The 15,070-nt window shown below is 37.6% G+C and overlaps 1 protein-coding gene across 2 annotated transcripts; it reads left to right on the top strand.

Annotated features, from left to right (window-relative positions):
* The first annotated feature begins 1,714 nt into the window (after positions 1 to 1,714).
* LOC136700509 (protein S100-A13-like) lies at positions 1,715 to 13,588 on the top strand. Of its 2 annotated transcripts, XM_066675895.1 has the most exons (4): positions 1,715 to 1,748; positions 7,844 to 7,864; positions 11,835 to 11,987; positions 12,915 to 13,588. In XM_066675895.1, the coding sequence occupies exons 1-4, from the start codon at positions 1,731 to 1,733 to the stop codon at positions 13,068 to 13,070; spliced, it is 348 nt and encodes a 115-aa protein (XP_066531992.1). In that variant the 5' UTR covers positions 1,715 to 1,730; the 3' UTR covers positions 13,071 to 13,588. The 2 variants fall into 2 exon arrangements, with proteins under 2 accessions (XP_066531992.1, XP_066531993.1); XM_066675896.1 differs by lacking the exon at positions 7,844 to 7,864 and having other exon boundaries at positions 1,716 to 1,748.
* The last annotated feature ends 1,482 nt before the right edge of the window (positions 13,589 to 15,070 follow it).

Genomic DNA, 15,070 nt, shown 5'->3' with positions numbered 1-15,070 from the left:
CAGAATTCATTATAAAATACATTTTAAGCCATGTATTTTGTAGTCTGTAGTGGAATTAAAATTTAAAAGTAATGCTACCAACACTGAACATATGAGATAATTTATTCTGTCTGTCTATCTATCTGCTTGTGTGTGCTGTGTTATGCGAGTCACCCTTTTCACCATGAAGTACTGTATTTTTATTAATGTTGGAATTTCTTACTTTTTTTCCTTCACATAGGGCATTAATTGAACAAGTGTTGTAAACTTGCTTTATGTTGTGTTCACTCGCTTTTTAAACCTTACAAACTGCAGATATTTTTACTGCACTGCTGTAGCATGGCCAGTGCCACCCAGGCTTCTTCCGGCATATCAGCAAATATCAGTTTGGGCCAATGCCGATATAATTTCTGATATTGTCATGGATCAATACTGTCTTCAGTTGAAAAAAAGCACTGCTTACTTTTGAGGTGAAAGCAGGATAAATCCTCACTCATTATGAATTTCCCAGCGTTTTCATTGTATTGTAGAAATGAAGCCATAATTTGATCAAAATGTTTGAGTAGTTTATAAACATCATATACAGTACTGTGCAGAAGTCTTAGACACCTAAGCTAATGATATATAATTAAACTAATGCCTTCTCAGTAAGTGTTGTATAAAGATATATATAATCACAGTAAATACAAATTCATTACTTATTAACTGCTAAAACTTGGTATTGGATGATAAACTCAAATAATACGGACTCCACAAGGAGTGATTTAGAAAAAGTTAAACTCAGAACTCAGAACATTCTCAGAATATCACACGCACTGGAATAATGTTATTTGGTTTAATTGTAATGTTGGACATTTGTTGTTTGTTTTTTTAGCAAATAAACTCTTACTGCTCAGATAAATAGCTTTTTTAATCTTAATCTCTGGTGCCTATCACTTTTGCACAGTACTGTATTTTTGGTTATTACCATTACAATACACCATCAAGTCCTTCTCTGAATATGCTTACAACGAAAATAATAAAATGCATTAAAATGTATGTTTTTATAATACTAGATGATCCTGAATGCTGCAGCACGCCTGGTCTTCAACCAACCAAAAAGAGCACATGTCATGCCCCTATTAGTTGAGCTGCATTGGCTACCCTTAGTGGCTCGCATAAAATTTAAATTACTAATGATGGCTTTCAGAGTATTCACTGGTTCTGCTCCCATCTCCCTCAATAGACTCTTAAAACCATACGTTAGCGCCCGCCCTCTCCGTTCCTCAAAGGAGCACCAACTAACACGGCCAACCCCCCGTACAGGTCAGTTGAGGCTATTCTCATCTCTGGTACCACGCTGGTGGAACGAGCTTCCAAACACCATCAGAGCAACAGAAACCCTCTCTGCATTCAAGAAATCATTGAAAACCCATCTCTTCCGAGAGTATCTTTTGCACTGAATGTCTTTCTTTAATGCACTTATTACTTCCTGGCATATTGCACTTAATGTAAGGTATTTTGTATAATTTGTGTTGTAGTTCGAATGTTAGATCCTCTTTTGTAAGTCGCTTTGGATAAAAGCGTCTGCCAAATGCATAAATGTAAATGTAAATGTAATACCTATGTTAAGTGTTTACCCATAATTGGCTGAGACGGTGAGGTGGGCAGATCCTGTTTTTTTGGAGTGGGAGGGCTCAAGATGTGATAGCAAAGGAAAAGTGACTGAGGAAATTGACAATTCCTGTAAGGAGAGGAGAAGAGAGGCTGCAATGTCGAAACAGGTCATGGTGAGATACCCACTTTTATTTGGGTCATTGGACTTTAAAATCTCTTCAGAGGCAGTGGTTTTACTTTCTGACAAGCAACAGCTTTGATTCTCATTTATGTTAAAATTTTGATTCAGATTTGATTCACATTTATTTGTCAGTGCTGATAGTCTCTTAGAGCAGTGGTTCTCATAGATATTAGATCAAATACCACATACTATCAAACCAAAACCTTCAAGCCTCATCACAGAAACTCTAGCTTCCCTGGTTCTTCCTCTGTTCCTGGGGGAATTTGGGGTTATAAGGCAAAGTCTTGGTTTAATTTTTGCATGTTTTTGTTGCCTTTTTACTTGAAATCTACATTCTTTACACAAAAGTATTTAAATTGTTTTAAAATATAGAGATTATATTTATGAAAACATAATTTTTTGGTAAATCATATTGTATTTTTAAAGAAATATCAGTGAGATGGGAGGTCATTCAATATCAGTTTTTTGCTTTAATAGGATATTGGTGCAGCATTAAAAGCAGGTGCTTACTGCGGCTCTGCGCTTGTATCAGGAGGTCAAGGAAGCGTAGTGTTAAACTGTGTTTTAGGACACTAATGATGTGAAAATCGGCCATGTTGTTTTCATTCAGCTGAGCATTTGCTTCTATTTTGTCTTCACGTGTACATAATTCTTGCTTTGTTTCCGGAGTATTTATTGGGGTTGGTCTCGGCTTTGTGTAATTTTTTGTAATAAATTCCAAATTGTCAAGTCTGTTTCTAGCCTTTACTTGATTATTCGTGTCAAATAACCAGCAGAAACAGGGCTTTCTTTACATAAATTTCACAAAATACTGGGGAATAGATTTCCCTCCCTCTGTGGAAAACCACAGGGAAACATCTGTTCTGCCATCCCTCGCCACCTTCCCTTACAGACGTAAGGAACTAGGCCATTTTATAGGCTGTTTATTTTTTAACACAAATTTTAATAAAACCCAATGAAACAATTTGTACTCATGAAAACTTCAGAGCTTTCTGTTATTAATTAATTGCTTAATTTTAGCAATTTTTTCATACCACAGTTCAAGTCTTAGAGTATGTTGCCTTAATTCAGACCATATGTCTTAACAGAATACATATTTATGTTCCAAATAGAAAGCAAAAGGAGTTATTCAACCTCTGCACAGCCTTTTAAGTGGGGCTAAATGATGGGAAGCAGTAGCTGCCAGACTTTGTAAACTTGCTCCCTCAGCATTTACTCTAAAACAAAGGTCATTAAGAAAAGTTTGTTCCTCTTTGCTGCGGTAACTTCTATTTTTCTGTGTTGGCTAGCAAGCTAGATTCTTTATGAAGCAAACTAAACACCTGTGAGATTTGTGCTGTAAAGCGTTATGCAAGTTTTGCAAGAAATCCCTGCCTGTTGATTCTTAAGTTGCATGTCCTAGTTTTTTGAAGTTGTGCTATTAAGGTAAAAAAATGACATAGAGTTCCTGTAAAGGGCTTAATCTTTAAAGAACGTTTTTAAAACTTATGCAAAAACTGAAAGTAAAATGAAAGGAATGCTTCTTCCTAAGTAGATATATAACTATATAAATTATGTTAAAATAATGGAAATATATTTGTTTATAAATTGCAATAATAGTTCTTTGTTTTTAGTTTTGAACCATCTCATGGAATTTGCTTGTAAGTGTTTAGCAACTGCTCCACCAGAGGATGAAATTCATTTACATTTACAGCATTTAGCAGATGCTCTTATCCAGAGGGATTTACAAAAGTGCATATGAATTTGTGTTCCAGTGAGTACAAATAGGTTAGATTTCAAAATACCCTTGATTTCAGACACTGCCAGAGCAAGCCCAGTGCTGACATCTAGAAAGAAAGAAATAGAGAATTAACACAAGTTAAGCGCAATAACAACACTCCCTATGTGTTCACACCTAGAAATGGGATAAAGATGTAAGTACTAAATAAGTGTATAATAATCAGCTCTTGACCATTTCAATAAGGTGGGGAGAGGCTGGTCCATTCTTGGCTTTGTAGGCAAGCATCAAATTTTAAATCTGATGGGGACAGCTTCAGGAAGCCAGTGAAGGGATTTCAGCAACACAGTGACTTGAATGAACCTTGAAGATCGCTGACATGTCATGCTGCTGCATTGTGAATCAGATGCAGGGGTCAGTTAGCATGGAGAGGAAAACCAGAGGTAATCAAGACTTGAGATGACAATTGACTGGACAAGCACCTGTGAGTCCTCCTGAGTGAGAAAATGTCAAATCTGCCGTATGTTGTACAGGAGAATCTACATGACAGAGACTGGTTCGTATTATAACTGGTCATCCAGAGTCACACCAAAGTTTCTTGCATTTTCGGGCAGACAAATCAGAGTTCTCAAATGAGATGGCAAGATAATCTTACTTCTAGGGGCAGTGAACACACACAACCAGAGCAGGGGGCTGCCAAGAATTTTTTCTTGATGGTCCTTGGAATTGAACCAGCTTCCCCCAGGTCCCAAACTTGCTTCTCTAACCTCAATGCCATGGCTGACACAGCCACAGCCGATTCTGCTGCCTATGCAGACAATTCCCAGCCTTTTTTTAACATTTGTTCCTGAGGTTTTTGATGGTGTAATACACTGGTTGAAGCATGTGAGAAAAGTTTACAGCAGAATAAATGGATTAGAATGAAAATGATTCATGAACACATCTCATCTGGTCAGGCTGCATATTAACAGAAGTAATCAGAATTTACATCTTCAGCTGAGACTGCTTTAAAGACTAAGCACCAGCTCTATGAAAGTGTCAAACAAATAAATACAGTGGAATTTGAGTTCCTAACTTGTGTTTATTGATAGTCAGAAAACATGTTATTTCTTACTAATTCAAGGAATAAGGTTTAAAAAACAGTTGGTCCCCCCACCCCCAACGGTGTTGGGAAACTCTAATAGGCGTCTTGCCTGTGACGTAGATGGTGGACAACAACTCTAGAAGTTGCACTTAATTTAATGCAAAATGACGAAAAGGTGTGTTGTTTTTGGCTGCAATCATTCAATGTACAGTGGGACATCTGTGAACAAATGACCCAAAGATCCCAAAATATCCAGAAAATGGACTAAATTTGTCCACTTTAAACGGGCACTTTGGAAAGGACCCTCCGCTCACTCCGTTATCTGTAGCTCATTTCACTGGCGCTTTTCCAACAATATGGGCATGTAAGGACACCAACGAAAGGTGTTCAAGAGCCTCTGTAACATGGAGGTAAACAGGGTAAGGACACTCACTTCGCCTGTTTTAGTTGGTGTTAGTTAACGTTAGCTTGACTCGCTAAACTCGGTGTCTCAGATTATACTCGGCTACGTAGCTGCATTACGGAGGTTTATAGTGTCGGATGAATTCGAGTTCGACTTCGATCACAATTACAAGAATAACGGTACCTCTACATCTGAGTTTAGCTTATTGCTAGGCTATTGTCATGAATAATGTTGGTTATTTAGCTAGATACTGTCATAACAGTCAGTCATAACGGTGTTTTACCGCGGCGTTGTTCAGCTGTTGTCCACCAGTGACGTCACGGTCGCGTTCAAGAATTTCCGTAGCGAGCTCGGGTTTTTCCGTCAATTTAATAAAATTGTCAGTTTTAAAGCAAATTAAGCTGCTATTTTCATTTTAATTCATACTTATATCTGTCAGTAACTAAAATAATGTGAAATATTCATGGAGGTCCATTAAGTGGTGCTTAGCCTTTAATGCAGATCATACTGGTGCATCAAGAATTGCTGAGGCTGCTTTTTAATTTTGAACTAATCCAAAGTGCTGCCAAACTGCAGCAGTGGCATTTGTCTTCTAATCTAGTTCATTTAAATCAAAGCTAACACTAGCCATTGTGGCATGTTTTGTCTGCACCATTGTCTGAAACACTGAGAACATCCACAACCAATCAGTGAGCTCCAGCTGCCTGTGTGGAATGTCAGTTTTCAAGGTAGAAATGAAGCAGAATTTTTTTTATGCTGTCACCATTGTTTAATACATTCAACATTTTTAAATGCCACAGTATACCATAATACCATCATACTGCCCAAACCTAATCCGGATACTGTCCAGATACCAGTACATGTTAGTAATTAAATTATATTTATATAATATAATTAAATAGATATTTAGAATGTATTTTCAATATATTTTCTTTAAAAATCTATAATGAAAAACTGTAAACTTCTTACACATGCAAATTCATTAACTAAAGAACTTCAAATGTAGCAAGATCATCAGGTTAAAGTACAAACGGTTATAAAAACGATTATGCTACAACTGATGCTAAAGATCTCATCTAAATAACTTAAATTAACTTCCTATCTGCTTTTCTCCCTGCCCACCTGCATTTCTCACTGCCCCATTAGTTTTTTTTGCTGCAGTCCATCTTTACATAATTACATAAAGAAAATGAATTAGTTCATGTTCATAGTTAATTTTGAAAAATTTAATTTACTCCACAGCTCCAAAAATAAAATACTTCACATCCTTTTGTTTATTTTTTTTCGCAATAATTAGGGTTAGGGTTAGAACCCTAGGGTTCTATTGTTTTCAATATAACCCCCTTTAACCCATTAATCACTAGCCCAAAATCACTGTTAACAAAGAATTAGTGTATGTGGAATATTAAAAACATTACATTACTCCAAAAACCAGCACTGAGATTTAAAATGTATTATAACCTACTTATTACTTAATGTGTTTAATACTGAGGGAAGCGGTTCTGTGTGACATATAAACAGACAAAAATGCTCACATCGTCTTTTAAAATATGCCATCAAACCACATAATTACTGAAATTAAAATACTCATGTATGAACGATTTTCATGTAATTTTTCTATGTCAGAAGGAAAAAAAGGAGCTAGCTAGAGTTAAACAGGTTAGCCTAGCTAAAGTATGTCATTTGAAAAAATGGTTCAATATTATATATATAACATATAGCATTTGATAGAATAACGTACATAACATTAAAGATGTTGACTACATTTGGGCAATACCAAAATACTTATGTATCCAAAAAAATAAGGCTAAATTAAAATACTTACAGGATGAAGCTGTTCCCTGAGGCCAGTGAGAGCTGCTCGTGCACTGCAGTCACAGAAAAAGCACACTGTGTTTTTACAGTGGTTTGCTTCTTCCACCTTCCGGTTTCTCACTGAGAGTTCATTCATTTTAAAGCTGCTGTTCCAGTCCAGTCTTCTTCAAAAACTTAAAAAAACATTTAGCATTCCTCCCTTCAGCATGACATTGTCTCCATATTAACCCGGTTTATCATAATCATTTCTGTAGTTCGTGTCTCAGTCATTACATCAATTTTCTAAAATATTTCAATATAAACAAAGCTTACCATTTTCTAGACAGTTACCAGTATTGTATTTTATTTTTAGATGTGGGCCACATATGATTAATCCAAAGGATTTAACAAAATGCTCTGATCAGTGTAGTGTGCTAACTGCAATTGCAATTGCCTCACCAGATGCAGGGTGCCAAATTCATGCAGAGATTGTAGCCAGCCGATAGTCCCAAGCCTGATCCAGAATTGGCCCAGATGTATTTTGCTAGCTGGGTAGAGGTTGTCGCTACCTGATTTGTGATACCGGCCCGATTTAGATGGCACATGTGCAAACCTTCACGCATTTAGCTTACAGCAGCAAATAGATTGTTTTCTAAAGCAAGGAGAAGCTTTATATTCAAGAGTGAGAAACTTTAAAATGGTAAAGGACAGTGAGGAAAGTCTCATGTTTATGTGTGGAGGACCTGAAAAGTGTGTTTACATACAACTAACAATATCCATGTTGAGGTAGTTTTCTGTTTTAACAAAACATGTCGAATAATGCTATGGTACACACAAGTTCAATCAAAAAGGGTTGTGTCGCTTTACAGTTATGTTTGAAGAAGAAATTAGTAAAATATTGGAGCTATCAGCATGCACAGTCCAAACCTTGCAGTGGCAGTGAGTGCATTTACATGCACATCATAATCCAATAACTGCAAAAAAAAAAAAAAACAGATACTGTGAGTAATCTCATCAATGCATTACTTGAAATTCAGTGTTTACATAAGTCTGGCAATAATCTAGTTACTTTGTGTCCCTCTTTTACAGACAAAGACAGAAAATTCTGAGGTGAGTATTTAATGAGTGGAAGAGTGTTATGTAATTCATTTTCAGATACACAGTGTATATGCACTGACAAATCATTTACTGAGCTAAAATCCAGCTCTCTTAAAAGGATTTTTAATCTGTTTTGTAGACTTACACGGCAAATTCACCAGTGTTACATCAACACTATTGGTGTTAAATTAACACTGTTAGTGTAATAATTTAACACTGCCAATGCTTGCTCAACAGACAAGAGATCACAGTCCAAGTCTAAGTCTTTAACTTCCTTTGCCCTTTCCTTCTCAGGTATTATGGCAAGAACGCAGCGGCTATTACTTATCCATTTTGTCAGGCAGAAGCCACCCTTAGCCACTATATGGCTTCCTCTTCTGAGGCTATTGAAGCAAGACAATCATCCACATAAAAACAGTATAGGATGGTGTCAATCAACTGTCGGCTAAACTGTGCTTTGTTGCCTTCTGCACATTTTCATAGAGCATAGTTAGCACAGCTTGGAAAAGAAGTCACCCCAAACAAATGAACACCCATCCTATACTCTTGAATTCTCTGACTGAAATTGACACCAGACCACCAGAGAAATCTCAACAGGTCAGCATGTTCCTCTGGCACACACACCTGGTGAAACATGGCTTCAGTGTCGGACATCAACACAACAGGCTCTTTCCTGGCCCTAGTCAACACACCAACCAATGCATTTGTCAAGTCAGGACCACTCAGGAGCTGTGCATTAAGAGAAATGTCTTGAAACGATGCTGCACAGTCAAAGGCAATCCAGATTTTCCCTTGAAAAGGATGGTAAACCCCATAATGGGGGATATACCAAACCTTGTCTTTGCTGCGCTCCAAGTCTTTATTTGGCACTCTTTGCACATATTCCCTGAATATGAGATCTTCCATGAAAGCCGTGTAAATTTTGTAAATGTTTTGATCTCCGATTAACTTTTTCTTCAAACTTAAGGCATGTTGTTCCACAATTGCATGGTTGTCAGGTATTCTTATGTCTTGGTCCTTCAGAGGCAGGGCAATGCTGTAGTGCCCATCACTCAGAATCGCAGTCTCACTGGCCAACTTCAGGAACTTGGAATCTTCCCTCGATAGCCCCAGCTGCTCATTCTGGCTGCTCTCAGGGAAGTCCATCTTGAACTGCTGTATCCATAACTTGTCAAGCGTTACAGCAGAAATTCTGTTGGTGGTGACTGTTGATGGACATCTTGGCATTCTACAGCATTCCCTGCCAAGTGACCCATTTACTGTCCAACTGAGCACAGTCTTAATGGCAAAGCCCCGTCATCTACTCTCCAGACGACCTCCAGTGGTTCCAATGCTCTGGGCATTCATTCATTCATTCATTATCTGTAACCGCTTATCCAGTTCAGGGTCGCAGTGGGTCCAGAGCCTACCTGGAATCATTGGGCGCAAGGCGGGGTCTTTTGAGTCACCAATCCACCTACCAATGTGTGTTTTTTTTTGGACTGTGGGATGAAACCAGGGGCACCCAGAGGAAACCCACGCAGTGCCTCACTTTTTGGCAGATACACATCCTTCATGTGTGGCCAGTCATCCAGATCTTGCTGTCTTTGTATATTATGTAGAGTGAAGAGGTCAGGCATTTCACAGTAAACATCACTGTCCAACCCAGCCACTTCCAGTTCAGTCACAATGAAACTGTCCACTACTTTCTCTTGTCCCATGGTGTGCAAGAGAATCTTGGTCTAGATTCAGCTTGTCCAGAAGACCCACTGTACAAAATGACACTGAACTCCCCTGGTCCAAGAAGGCATACGTTTCCACTGGTCTTTGGCCTTTCTTTGATTTTACATTAACTGGTACAATGGCAAGCTTGGAGTCTTGTTCACCGACCCAAGTAAGGCCAATAGTCTGGACTGTAACAGGAATATTATCTGCTTCAGTGTAAGATTTGATGTCTTTCTCCTCCTTGTGATGGATATGAAGGATATGATGGCCAAATTTGACATGAAAGGCATTTTCTACATTCTTTGCTGATGTGCCCTGTACACAAGCAGGCAAAACAGATGCCATTCCTTTTAATCTTTTCATTATGCATTTTTTTAAGTAGAGAGCATAACTCTAGTGAGTTCACCCTTACAGAACAGACAAATCTTCACAAACGTGTGATGATCTTGAGCCTCTGTTTGATTTTTGTTTCTCTCAAAAGCAGTAACAGTTGTACCAAAGCTACTTCTTTTAGCCCTTGGATAAGGACATTTCCCTCCATCACTGCCCTTTACTATTAAATGTGTTGGAGGAGTGTCGCATAGGTTTCCAAAGATAGGATCTGTAGCAATTTTAACTTGACACTCAAGAAAGAATACAATATCAATTAATGTAGCTCTGCAATGCTGCCTGTCCTGGACGTCACAAGCTACTGTTCTCCATTTGTCTTTCAACTTACATAAAAGACTTTTAATCACATCAAGAATATTGGCAGGTGTGATCAATTCAGAGAGGCCATGAACCTCTTCCATCGCATTGCAACACCCAAGTAAGAACAGAGAGTACGCCTAAAGAGCCTTTCCATCCTCTGATCTGATTAATGGCCATCAGTGGACTTTGTTTAGATCACATGTTCATTTCCAAAATGATCATAAAGCAGATCCTTTGCTTTTACATATCCAGCATCATCAGGCATATTTTGACAGCTTTTGATGAGTTCATTGGACTGCCCCCTGGTGTACTGCGCAAGGTAATGCAGGCAACCATCAGCATTGCCAGTTTTTGCTTTAATGACATGTTCAAATGAACGCATGAAAGCATTCACTACCCACTAATAAGTCACTAATTATTTCTTCATAATGGGCAACACATTTATATTGGTTGCTGGGCAAGCAGCTTGCTGCAGTGGCAAATGTGAAATTGTGCTCCATGGTTTTAAAGGATCAGAAGGCCCCATAAGGAGAGGTGTAGGCTTATCCCTTTTCACACTTTGTTGCACTGTTTTTATTGTAGGCCTTGCATTTCCAATAGTTGTATTTTCTTTTATATTTACATTAAGTGTCTGTGGAACAAAGGTCTATGCATCAGCATTCAGAATTTGAAAAGTTTTTTCCTTCGCTTTAAAACATGATTCCATTCCATTGGATTTCCATTATCCAGTTCTCAGCACATTGACTTTTGCAACAGGCTATGTCTGCTTCAAGCTGAAGTTGTTCTTTCTCCTCAATTGCTGCTCCTGTTCTTCAATTGCATGTTTTTCTTTGACACATGTTGACGAGCAAGCAAGGCAGCCATTTGGGCTTCTGCCTTGAGATGTGCAGATGCAGCTGACAATACCTTTGAGCTTAACCTACTGCCTTGATTTGATACACTATCAGATTGCAACACATTATCATGAATGTCATGCTGGACATTAAGTAACCATTGAGGTTCCTTTTCAACATGGTCTTGAAAACCCATTTCCCCTGTGAATGGCTTTCCTGGGGTGGCATGCTTAAACATTTATCAGCCTCAGAAAGCCATATTTTAACATCCTCAATAAAGCCTTTATTGTATTTAGTGATGCTTGAAAAACATGTATTTTGTTTATCTTTCTCATCACGTGGAATTAAAGGCAACAGAGTTTGGAGTGGGACACTGTGTTACACCACTGTTCTCCACAAAATAAAATTGGTGTTCATTTTCCAGTTCAGATGTACACACTGCTGTGTACCAATAACTACTAACTAATAACTACCATACCCTACATCTCCAAGTTCCCAGTCCTGGTCCTGGTGGGCCTCGGCTCTGCATGATGTAGTTTTCTCCTCACTCCACTACAACAGAACTACAGTTGTTAGCTTATTACTTGCATCAGGTGTATCAGGGGCAGAGGAATCTCTACAATGTGCAGGGCAGAGGCTCACCAGGACCAGGCTTGAGAAATAATTTTCTAATCATAGCATCTACGAAACACCCTGAAAATAAACAAAGTGCCATGTAAATTTCTCTCTCTTTCTCTCTCTTTCTCTCTCTCAAGACATTGGAGATGGCCATTTACAGTAAAAAGGGAGAATCACACCTTAAAAGTCTGGCCTCCACTAAATTCCATGCCTTAGCCGATAAAGCGTCTACTCTGAAGACGGATAAATTTAAGGAACTGCTGACATCCGAGCTGCCCAACCTCGTCAAGGTCAGTTTGATTTATTGGACAGAAGTGATTTTTTTAAACTTTCTGTATCAAAGGTCTAATTCAGCTGATTCATTTAGCTATGGAATGAACCAACTCAGATGCATCCAAATGATTTAATTCTCAAATGACATTCAGAGATAAAGTTTTTAAGTTTTCTAATTGTTAAATAAAAAAATTCAAAAATAATGCTTTACATAATATTAGCTTGTGATATCAGCCTGTGTAGTTGTGCAATTATGAATCTGATACTGAGAGATTCATGGACCTTAGGATTTCTGTGAATTTATAAATATAATTGTAATTTATGATCTTAAAATGTCAAAGATTTTGAGTTAAAACTTTGTTTTATGCTTGGTATCTTAAAGTAGTATGATATATAGAAATAAGCATAAGCATATTATAAACCAGTACTATATATTAGTAAATTACAATCCACTAGTGAATGGGACCTGATGTCTGAATAGTTTAAAGTCTCTAATGTCTCACAGAAATGTATTACATTATCTAGTTGTATACATACTGCCTGATGTCTGATAAATTGTTATTCTGAAGGTTTTGGACTATATTAGGTATATTTTCAGTGAACCACACAATTTTTGACTGCATGGAAACTACACTACTCTATTGACTAATTTTGCTTTTCCATTAGGAAAATTTGATACCTGGAACTGGGTACTTTTTTTATTACCCTCTCATTTGTGGGTCCAAATGAGTTGAGTAGAGCTAAACTGTGTGACTAAATTTTTTTTTGCCTGTTTTATTGCGGTTTTGTTTCACTTTACCATTCACTACTTGCTATTTTTTGAAGCATGAACACTTGGTTAAGTTCAGCCTGATGATCTGTTGGGCTTGGGGGAAACACATTGTTCCAGATCACAATACAAGGCCCACAACTGAAGCAGATATTTCTCTTTGTTCCTATGTCAGACCACAGGCAAGGATGGCTTTAGCAAAGTGATGAAGGACATGGAATTGAAGTGTGGGGAGGAAGTATCTTTCAATAAATTCTGGCAACTGATCCTACAACTGTCAAAGGAAAACAGCCAAAATGACAACCAGAAATCCTGCTGTCCCCCATCGTAATCGCCATGACTTTGTCTAAAAGAGCATGTAACAGCACTAATATGTTTGGTTTATCTGGTTTATTAGGCTTGTGAAAAACAAAAGTCATAGCTTTCTCTTTCAAGGTATATCTGTGTCTTGGTTACATTTCATCATTTCTTTCCTATTCTTAAGTTGCTGAGCAAGCTTTCTCTATGCAAACGGTTGTTCTCCATCACACTACCACCACCATGTTTGACTTTTGATATGAGAATCTTATTGTGGAATGCAGTGTTAGCTTTACCCCAAATGTAACAGGGCCCATGCCTTCCAAATATTTCCAACAAATGTCCCTGGGATCTTGTAATGACAAGATTAAATGAGCCTGTGTGTAATTTTTAGTCAGCAGGGGGTTCTGACATAGATTAAATACATAAACTTTTACATTGATAATATACAAAACTGTACATCAATATATATATAATCAAAATAATCAAAATAATATAAAGCTTTGTTCCATCACCAACATTATACTTACAATGTTCTAAAAATTTGCTTTGCTGCACTGATTTATATTTTATTAAAGCATTCACAAAGACAGACCTGAGTGAGTTTTCTTCTTTCAGAGTTTTCTTGACAAAAATTAACAGTCTGAGAACAGATCTCACACCATCCTTCAGCCAACAGAAAAGTCCAATGTTTCTTCTGAAATGAAGGTATCAACAGTGAGTTTGTTCCCTTTTTACTGCAGCAGCTTCAATCTTGTGAGAAGGCTTTACATTACTGCAACACTGCTGTGTGAATGTGATAGCATTCCACCCCATAAGGTTAGATTTTGACTTAAATTATAAAGGTTTGGATGGTGCTCTATCTCTACTGAGAACAAAAGCTAGGTGAATTTATCTTCCTCAAGCCCCTGCCTGGAATTGGGTGGGTTCACCAGAGATACCTGTGCTGTTGCTCATATGTATTTTAAGCATTTAATTTATTTTCACCTTTTCCAACATAAGATAATTAAAAATAAAAGGAAATGTTATGAAAAATAACTCTTGAAAAAGAGTAGATTTGCACCTGAAACTATGGAGACTGGAAGTTTGTGCTTGCATTTCTCCTGTGGTGTTGTTATCAGTGTGAGAAGAGTGGGAGAAGAGGGTTGAATTAACAATCCAACACAATGAGCAGCACTTTGAACACATTTTATAAGTGGTCAGAAACTTGTATTTAATTCATGAAAGTATAAAGTTTCATTAAAACCAAGCACACCATTGTTTTTCTTGTGAAATAAGTTTGATGTGTCACATGACCTTATTTCCATTGAAAAAACAAAAGTTGGATCCAAAATGGCCACCATGGTCACCACCCATCTTGAAAAGTTTCCCCCCTCCCATATACTAACCACAAACAGGAAGTTAATATCACCAACCTTTAACATTTTATTAAGATGTATCCATATAAATGACCCACCCTCTATTTTACTTACACGCAACTATAATTTGAGAAAAATAAGAACACATTCTGTACAACAATTCTCTATTTAAGCACTATTTAAGTTCTATTTGAGTGCATTGGAAGAAGCTGTGTAATGACTACAAATAATGTCATATCAGACAATATGACCACCTCCTTGTTTCTAAAATGGCTGATTACTCTCAGCTCCACTGACCACTCAGAAATTTTATATATGTACTGTATGTATTTGTATTTCTAAAGTTACAGGATTTATTCCACCTGTTGTTCTGCATGTTTTGCTTGCTCCCTTTCTCCCTCTTCTTCAATAGTGGAGATACCTATAGAATACCCCACAGAAAATGATATGGATGATTGTGTGGTTGGTATTGTGCTGGTACGAGCAGCTCAGGCACAGCAGTGAACCTGGAGCTTTTTAACTCTTCAGTGTCTCTGCTGGACTGAGAATAGTCCACCAAACAATACTATTCAGGCAACAATGTCCCTTCTGCATGTCAAATCACTCTCAACTGATATTTTTGGGAACAATTTACAAAATCCTACAGGGCAGACATTGACCTTGGCACTCCTGCAAT

This window comes from Hoplias malabaricus, chromosome 6, assembly GCF_029633855.1.
Source record: "Hoplias malabaricus isolate fHopMal1 chromosome 6, fHopMal1.hap1, whole genome shotgun sequence".
In the NCBI taxonomy this organism is placed as follows: Eukaryota; Metazoa; Chordata; class Actinopteri; order Characiformes; family Erythrinidae; genus Hoplias; species Hoplias malabaricus.
The sequence above is the reverse complement of the archived record's forward strand: the minus strand, read 5'-3'. Positions and strand labels throughout refer to the sequence as shown.

What these genes read in the sequence shown, in the direction of transcription:
- LOC136700509 (XM_066675895.1), top strand. An exon ending in CAAAGACAGAAAATTCTGAG is followed by an intron (nt 7,865 to 11,834) that starts GTGAGTATTTAA and finishes CTCTCTCTCAAG; the next exon opens with ACATTGGAGATGGCCATTTA. An exon ending in AGCTGCCCAACCTCGTCAAG is followed by an intron (nt 11,988 to 12,914) that starts GTCAGTTTGATT and finishes TTCCTATGTCAG; the next exon opens with ACCACAGGCAAGGATGGCTT.